The sequence below is a fragment of the Echinops telfairi genome, unplaced genomic scaffold (assembly GCF_000313985.2).
Source record: "Echinops telfairi isolate 266 unplaced genomic scaffold, ASM31398v2 ScPeMD7_7458;HRSCAF=8496, whole genome shotgun sequence".
Taxonomy (NCBI): Eukaryota; Metazoa; Chordata; class Mammalia; order Afrosoricida; family Tenrecidae; genus Echinops; species Echinops telfairi.
The window spans coordinates 11,201,199-11,210,050 of NW_022111358.1; the positions used below are offsets into that span (position 1 = coordinate 11,201,199).

At 52.6% G+C, this 8,852-nt stretch overlaps 1 protein-coding gene across 1 annotated transcript in view; it reads left to right on the plus strand.

The window, feature by feature from the left end:
* The window catches only part of HEATR6 (HEAT repeat containing 6), a 33,768-nt gene extending 25,502 nt beyond the window's left edge, over window positions 1-8,266 (plus strand). Inside the window, exons 14-20 of the mRNA XM_004707361.2 lie at window positions 48-134; window positions 1,112-1,246; window positions 1,930-2,052; window positions 3,438-3,562; window positions 4,774-4,870; window positions 5,039-5,243; window positions 7,109-8,266. Of these exons, the coding sequence (XP_004707418.1) occupies window positions 48-134; window positions 1,112-1,246; window positions 1,930-2,052; window positions 3,438-3,562; window positions 4,774-4,870; window positions 5,039-5,243; window positions 7,109-7,680 (1,344 nt within the window). The 3' untranslated portion in view covers window positions 7,681-8,266. The remainder of the gene's footprint in view (window positions 1-47; window positions 135-1,111; window positions 1,247-1,929; window positions 2,053-3,437; window positions 3,563-4,773; window positions 4,871-5,038; window positions 5,244-7,108) is intronic.
* The last annotated feature ends 586 nt before the right edge of the window (window positions 8,267-8,852 follow it).

Genomic DNA, 8,852 nt, shown 5'->3' on the forward strand with positions numbered 1-8,852 from the left:
GTTCTCATACTTAGTCTTGAAAATCGGTTTCTTTTTCACCTCGGCAGCTTCTGGAAGAACTGGGCACGGGCTTGATACAGCAGTATAAAGCAGACGCTGCCTTAGCAGCCGGTCAGAGAGTACCGGTCCTTTTGGTAAGTCCATGTGAACTCAGTTTTTCTCAGTGCTGCCGTCGTAGCTTTGTTTTGAGGCTCGGTGGTAAAGTGATATAGACAGCATGGTGTCATCCAGCGACAAGCAATGATGGTCTGGAATCTAGAATGATGTGGGACTAGCACGGATGGTTTTCTTTGGATTTCGGCTTCTTTGCAGTTCAGTGTGTGATAGGATTGTGTATAACATACAACCAGCAAATCAAAACTTCTTTTACCTAAAACCAGCCTAGAGTGCCTATTCACCTTGCCCTACAGGCAGACAAGGCTTGGGAAGAACCGTGTCCCCGGAGTCAGAGGTAGGGGAGTCAATCTAGGGTGGGTGGCTGTGAGCAGAGTTAGTGTCCCTATTTTAAAGAGAAGTCGTCATCTTCACTTGCTGGGCAGTTGGAAGATGGCATGAAATGTAACTGTCAACACGTATGAGGGCTGATGCACGTTAATTCCCTTTAACCCTCTCAGGATTCATCGGAAACTCCTGTGACTACAGGTCACTTCTGTTACCCATAGTGTGTGGAGCCCGTGTTGGGTGCCAGCCGACAGATGCGGTGCAGCTCTGCCGCTGCCAATTAAGATACCTTCTCGTTGTGCCTCAGTTTCCTCGTGTGAAGAAGTGGGGCTGATGCTAACCATCGCTGGGTTGGGCCGGGGACTCGGATGAGTTGATGTGTGTGGTGTGTAAGCGCTTAGAGCAGTGTCCGCCTAATGCAGTAAGATCTCCAAATGCATTCGCTGCTGCTGTTCCTGGTCCCCGGTGCCCCTGTAGCCGCTCAGCTTCATCGGCCTCTAGTTTCCAGTCACCGAACAAAGGGGTCCACCCTGCTGCCTTCTCAAGCCCTTTTCGACACTGGAAGAACCACCGGTGGAAGCGCTGACGGAAAGCCCCGACTGGGCGGAGAAATTTCCTCTCTGGGCTTGTTGTCGAGGATGTCCACCTGTTGTCTCTTGGGCTGTTCCAGGTGGTGACGTTCTGGACTATGATGCTGGCCGGTCCTTTGCCCAGAGCCCTGCAGAATTCGGAGCACCCGACTCTGCAGGCGAGCGCCTGCGACGCCCTGTCCTCCATCTTGCCAGAGGCCTTCAGCATCCTGCCGGTAACGCTCGGGCACTCTCTCACCGTTCGCTGATGCTCGCGAGCCTCCTCGGTCTGGGCTTGAGTCTCTGTCACTCTGAGCCGGTCTGCAACCTCACGTCTGAGGAAACGGGGCTCATTGTGTTTGCGGGTTTTCTTGCCTGGAATCTCTGTAAGCGGCACGTGGGAAAACTAAAAGTTAAACCGTGAAGTCTTTCTCTCCTGTGCTTTAGAAGGTAGGTGGGGGAAGTGGGAGTAGCACTTGACGTTTTAAAGTCAGGGAGGTTTGGAGCTTTAGAGACCTAAGTTCAAATCCTGGCTCTTCCACTGTGATGCGGTTATCCTGCCGTCTCTGAGTTTTCGCTTTATTATTTGTAAACTAGGGATCATGCGAGAAGCGAGGGAACGCTGTGCTGAGGACCCAACACATACGGTGTTCAGTCAGCTTGTTTGCTTCAGTTCTCAGAGGCATGTGCATCTGTCGGAAGAGGGCCGCTTCGATGAAGTAGTAAAGATTAAACGTGCTGACCCACTCCGTGTGCCCGGTAGACAGTGGGTGCTCAGGCAGCGATTGAATCTGAACTGAGCCCCTGCTCTTCGCCAGAGATAGCCTCAAGGTCACAGCAGTTCAGCTGCTGAACGGGGACTCGGCTACTGATCTTTCAGGCACGTGCTCACCCCTCCTCTCGCCCTGCCTCCCTGCAGAATGACAGGCAGGTCCTGTGCATCACCGTGCTGCTGGGCCTGAATGACAGCAAGAACCGATTGGTGAAAGCGGCGACGTCCCGGGCCCTGGGAGTCTACGTGCTTTTCCCCTGTCTCAGGCAGGTCAGCACCGCCCAGCGGGCTCTCCTCTCCCTGCTTTAGAAACCACGGCACTGCTTTTCTGTGAAGGCTGGGGCACCCCTGGGGTCCTGGTGGCGCAGTGGGTTAGGCATTGGGCTGCTGACCGCAAAGTTGGCAGTTTGAAACCACCAATCAGTCTCTGGAGGAAAGATGGGCTTTCTACTCCTGTAAAGAGTGCCAGTCTCTGAAGCCCACCGGGGCAGGTCAGCGCTGCCCGGTAGGGTCGCTGAGTCAGAAATGACTTGATGGCAGTGGGTGTAGTTTAGCGGGAGCTCCTGAATTGGAAATAAACAGAAATTAAACTGCTTTGGAATCCAGTTTCCTAATTGCTACTAGACTGTCTATAGCATAATGTGTCTAATTCACCTATCTGCAGTTGGCACCAGATCTGGGGCCTTGCGTGCCTGGTAGACAGAATGGACTGGATGGCAGTGGGTGGTTTTTCTCGCACTCACCCAGAAGTATATAATAAATACGATGTGTCTTAGGAATGCATTTTGCCGTTAGAATATTACTTCCTGAGGTAGAAATCAGTCCAAGCACAGAACACTTAGAGATACTTGCAGGAGGCGGTTTGGCTTTGTTTCTGGTCCGTGAGAGCGGGACCACATTTGAGGCCAGTGAGTGAGGACTGAGCAGCCCTCGAGGGCCCAGCTGGGGTCCTGATGCTGAGTAGCCTCAGGAGCCTACGGCTCAGGTAAGCTTCCTGGCTAGTGGGAATAGCTCCTCTCAGGGAGGATAACACCTCTTTGGGACACGGAAGCTTCATGCTGGGACCCCTCCCAGACCGCATCCTCTGGGTCTCCTCGTTTGTATCATTTCCAGCTATTAGAAATGGGTAGCTGTGTGCTCTCCCATGCTGTCTGTGAATCATTCCAGCAAATCATTAAAACCAGTGGGGCATTAAGAATTAGTGGGTCAGAAAGTAAGGGTGCCATGTAGACTCCCTATTTGGCAAGATGAAGGATGTTGATGTCCTTTTACCTTGTGAGCTCTGACCCAGCTGTGGGTGTCTAGGGTGGAGGAGAGACAGTGGCATGGGTGGCTGGAGTGACGATGGTGGGATGGGAATGAGAGGACTGGATTTGGGAGGGTTAGATTGAGACTGGTCCTCACCATGCCCCAGGTTACAAGATATTCTCTTCAGACCAGAATCCAAATGCTCTCACCCAAGCCAGGGGATTTTAATGAGTGTCCAAACTGTAATAAACTAGAAGAAGAATCGGTTGGTTGAAGAAATGAGTTTCTATTTCCTATTAAAAATTAGTGGTAATCGGTTATAGCGTTATCTGGAAATAAATAGAATTCTAAAGGTGCCAAGGTGAACTTCTCAAGCAACTGGTCTTTTTGTTTTGTGTATCTTCTAGGATGTCATATTTGTTGCAGACACTGCAAATGCAATACTGATGTCACTTCAAGACAAGTCCCTGAACGTCCGGGCCAAGGCAGCCTGGTCCCTGGGAAACCTGACCGACACGCTGATTGTCAACATGTAGGTGGCTTAGCTCAGGCTCTTAGTGGGTGACTTTGGAGGCGGAGGTCCCACGGAGCTGTCTCTGGTCCTGGATAGAAAAGAATTACCCGTGTTCCTCGTGTTAGGACGTGCAGCCTCCTACCACGTGTCCTATCTCCTCAAGTAATGGTGCCGGCAAGCTGCTCCTGAGAGATGGTAGGACCCTAGTCAGGTGTTGCTTACCGCCCAGCCAGTGCTGGCTGTGGACCCCCGGTGTGCAGAGCCGCGCTGCTCCGTGGGGCTCGCAAAGCCCTGCACTTCCAGAAGCACACCGCTAGGCCTGGTTCTTGGGTGCCTCAGGACGGGTGTGACCTGCTAACATTTCCATTTGTGGCTGAGCACGCTTACCCATCGTGCCCCCCAGGAGCACTAATATATGAAGACGTATCTATATAAAACACAAAGGCACCCTGGCAGCGCTGTGGGGCTACTGCAAACTGCAAGGTCGGAGGTTCAAACCAGCCACCAGTCTCTGCACGGGGCAAAGAGGAGACCTGCTCCCACTGCAAATGTATAATCTCGGGGACCTTAGACTCTCAGGCTAGAGGGTCGCTGGGGGTCAGAATTGACGTGATGGCAGTCGGTTGGTTTCTGACTTTTGTTTTAATATAAAATGCTCTTTGTTGCTACAAGGGTGTCCACATTACAGTGGTGGTCCTACATTTCTAAATGTAGGGTGTGCGTGTGTGTTTTCAGTGACATATCCGCGGGCTGAAACATTTTTTAAGTAATGCAAAGGGATTTTCCATGTAAAGCCTTTCCCTACCCTGGCCCCTTAGCTCCCCTCTAAAGATATTCTTACCAAGTGCCCCGCATTTTGTCACTTAACGTTCACATACGTGCAAGCATGTTCGTGTTTCCTGGAAACATCCTACTTCATATTGCACCATCTGCCTGTGCGGTAATGATGTAACATCTCCCTCCTCGTGAACGTGGAATGTGTGCTCGTATCCAGTGGACATCCTTGTGCACAAACTCCCATTTCGAGACTGCCCTTTACACACCCTTCTGGATGTGGACGTGCTGTTTAACCACGTCGAAACGATGGCGCTCCCTGTTTGATCTGAACAGATCTGGGAGCCGTTTTCCTGAGGTTTTTACAGCTGTCCTACGTGAGCATATCTTTTTCATGTGTGTGCTTAAATGGATCTTTCCTCTTTACATGCTTGGCTCGATTCGGGGTGGAGCAGGGAAACCCCAGACCCAAGTTTCCAGGAAGAGTTTTCTGGCCTCCTGCTCCTGAAAATGCTGCGATCCGCTATAGAAGCATCCAAGGACAAAGACAAGGTAGAAGCCCAATGAAGCCAGTATTTCTCCCGGAGACACGGAGGGTATTGCACGCGTATCCCTGCATAGGGGGTGGGGGCGGGGCAAGGAGGTGCAGGTAGACTCAGGAGATAAAGGGATCCACTACACACCCGTTCAGTGTTGGCATCGCCTCCTGTTTCATTCTAGGTCAAAAGCAATGCAGTCCGGGCTCTGGGAAATTTGCTTCACTTTCTGCGGCCGTCTCACATCGAGAAACCCAGGTTTGCCGAAATCATTGAAGAGGCCATCCAGGCCCTGATTTCTACCGTTCTGGTTGAGGCCGCCATGAAGGTCCGCTGGAACGCGTGTTACGCAATGGGGAACGTCTTTAAAAACCCTGCTCTCCCGTTAGGTAAGGAGGCTCCTCTGGGCGCACGCCCCAGTCTAGGTGGAAGTGCTTGTCACGGTCATGCTTATCGCAGCGTTGGCAACAGGGAAACGTATGGCTTCAGAGGGATGCGTAGTAAGTCGTGGTTTGTATTTGTGCATGCACATTCACACACACACAGATGCAGAATGCTTAATGTGTCCTGGGATATTTTCTTGCCATTTAAAATGATGCTTACAAAAAGTCTCTGGTTATCTGAGGAAATACTTTCCGTGTTAAGCAACTAAAGCTGGATATGAACTTTTCTAGTGTCATCTCAAGAGGTAGGTAGGAAAAAAGACAGAGAGGAAAGTGGCCTAATTATTAACAGAGGTTGCCTATGGGTCGGAAAATGAGCAGGACTTTTTCTGCTGAAAGTCCATAATAAAATGAGAGCTCACGAATTTTCTTTAATGGACATGTATTACTTAAATAATCAGACCGAAATAAAGGGGGACGTGGCATGAGATCAAGGAACTGCTTTTGAGCTGATTCCAACACCTAGGCCCCGTAGGACAGAGTAGAATTGTTCTGCCCATTTTGTCTCTGAGGCGAAATCTCTAAGGAAGCAGATTGCCTCCTCATTCCCCTGTGGAACAGCTGGTGGGTTCCAACCACTGAGCTTTCCATTAGCCGCCCAGTGCAAAGCCCACTGCCCTCCTGGGGCTCTTTGCATCAAACACCAAAACCAAACTCAACTGCCATGGAGTCAGTGCTAACTCATAGCGCCCCCCGTGGGTTCCCAAGGCTGTGACTGTTGACGGGAGTCGAAAGCCCAGCCTGTCTCCCCCGTGAGATAAAGAAAGTACAAATCCCTTATGGGCACTTGGTAGAGAATTGGAATGTCCCATCTGTCTCTAATTGATGTGCACATTGTTAGATCACTCGGTGGCTAAGCTGCTTGCTTATGGATCATAACCTCCAAATTGCTTGCTCCTAAGTGGCAGCATTTGCCTGATACCTTTGTCTCTGGCAAGCTTTGATGCGTAAGCGTGTCCCAGAAAGGAGACAGCCATTCTGAGCCAGCAGAGCCAGGGGACTCTCACTCTGTAAGTGGCTGGGCAGACCCGACAGCCAGGAGCAGGGGGCCGAGTCAGCTCAGGTCTGCTCGCAGGAAATGCCCTTGCCCAGAGCATGTTGGAGCTCACTGAGGTAGATGGCTGCTTGTTGGAGAGCCCAGAAGCCCTGGGAGCCAGGGAACCTCCCTGGCTGTCTCCCACCTCAGCCTGTCTGACCCTGGCTTTCTGGTTACTGGCAAGAGATACACGTTGCCCTGAAGAAAGGGTGCAGCAGGAGATTTAAGGAGGCAGACGGATTGAGGGACGGGCAAGAATCCAGTGGCAGAGCCGTCAGGGAGAGAGGAAACAGAAGCCCAGTTCTTCCCCAAACTAGAAGTCTTCTCTGTCTGTGGGATGAAATATTTGCCTTGGGAAGCTAATCTTGGGGTGAGACTGCGGAAGAGGAGGGGGTATTTTTTGCCGGCACAGCCAGGCAGCTGTGTGGGTCGCACACTGCTCAGAAGCACCCACCTGAGAGGGCGGTGGGACGACCATTCAGCCCCTGCTCCCCGCTCCAAACCACCTCCTCCCAACACACCATCATCCCAGGGGAAGAAGAAGCCTTCTCCTGCGTCACCAAAGGCCCTGTTTAGGGTCACTGGCTGGTCTGGGGTGTGGGTCCGGGGTCAGGTGCACTGGTCCCAGTCAGTCTCTCACCGCTGATGCTTCAGGATTCTTGTAAGAATAAAGACAGAGACTGACTGGCCTGAACACCACGTGTCTACTCCCTGCCTTCCCCGCCCACCACATATTCTAAGGCTTCACCTGTTGTAACGACTGTGTTCTCTGTAGGAACAGCCCTGTGGACCTCCCAGGCCTACCACGCCCTCACGTCGGTTGTGACGTCATGTAAGAACTTCAAAGTGCGCATCAAATCCGCCGCTGCGCTTTCCAGCCCCGGCTCGAGAGCACAGTACGGCTCCGTCGAGCAGTACACTCGGATCTGGACCGCGCTGGTCACAGCCTTGCAGAAGAGCGAGGACACCACAGATTTTTTGGAGTTCAAATACTGTGCCAGCCTGCGAACCCAGATCTGCCGGGCACTGATTCACCTCCTGAGCTTGGCCAGTGCCTCAGACCTGCCCTGCATCCAGGAAGCCCTTGAACTGAGTGGGAACATGGTCCGGTCCTATATCCTACAGTTTTTAAAATCAGGAGCTGAGGGGGATGACACCAGGATGACCCCTGGCCCCCAGGAAAGAGACCAAATGGTCAGACAGGCCCTGCAGCACATAGGCAGCGTCCAGGCACTGGCGGGAGACACGGCTCAAAGGGCCATTGTGAGCTACCTGGAGGAAATCCTGGCTGTTCATACAGACGCAGCTGGGCCACATCTGCCACCTCTGGAATTAACCAGTGGGTGACTGGCCCACCCTTTCTTCCCGCGTGTGCAGTGTGGACTAGGGAGGCCGGCGCTCGAGCAGCGACTGTCGGGGAGCTTCAGAAAGGATGTGGGGAAATCCCGCCTCTCGGAGTCCATCTCCACAGACTTTTTGAGGTCCCCTTTACTTTGGAGTGACTTAGCAGCTACCTGACGTCTTATCAAAGGGGGCTTTAGAAACGGGCTCCACTACGGAGGCAGTGGTCACAGCCCCTGACCTGTGTCACCAGCAGCTGAGGAGCCGGGCTGTGTGGTGTAGGGGATTTGGTCTCAGAAGGAAAAAAAAACATGTAGGAATCATCTGTCAGTTTGTCACACTGAGGTGGCTTGAGGATGACAGCGTTGCTGGTATCTCAAATACCGGCAGGGCCACCCATGATAACAGAGCTTCCAGAGCAAGGCAGACTCGGAAGAAAGGCCTGGTGATCACTTCAAAAATTAGCCCGTGAAAACCTGGGAAATACTCACTTGCCCTGGAGGGGGCATCTGTTGGGGAAGCAGAGGGCCAGCAGGATGCGGGGGCCCGGGGAGGTGGATTGGCACTGCAGCCACAGCCATGGACGCGGACACACGGGTCACCGGGACGACGGGGGAAGGTGGGGGTGGAGGGGGCAGCTTCTCGGGCTGTTGCACGTGAGGTCACCGTGGGCCAGGTGGCCCAGCAGCAGCCGTTGCTCGTGATTATGTCTCTGGGAGCTGTTTTCTAGTGAACCAATGACTAATGGCGCCCCAGCGGTCTCCTGTGTCTATCGCGGTGCCATGGACAGAAAGCCACAAGCAGAGTGCCAGCTCACGTTGAGCTGGTTGCTTCCAAGTCACATCCGCTATCATCGCGTCCAGTCTGACCCATCACTGCCCCAGAAGACAGAACTGCCCCCGTGAGGCTTCCAAGAGGAAACCTTTATGGAAGCGGATGCCACATCTGTCCCGCAAAGCTGCTGGTGGATAGGAATCACTGACCTTTCGGCTAGCTGCTGAGCTGCCTTAACCACTGCACCACCAGGGCTCCTTACAGATCGCTATTGCCCTGAGCTCCTTGGTACCAATTCTGAAAGCCCCCGCAATCTAGCAACCAAGTGCAATCTCCTTCATTGGGTGAACGGATTAGCAAAACGTGTATCAACACTAGAACAAACATTACATTAACTACTATCT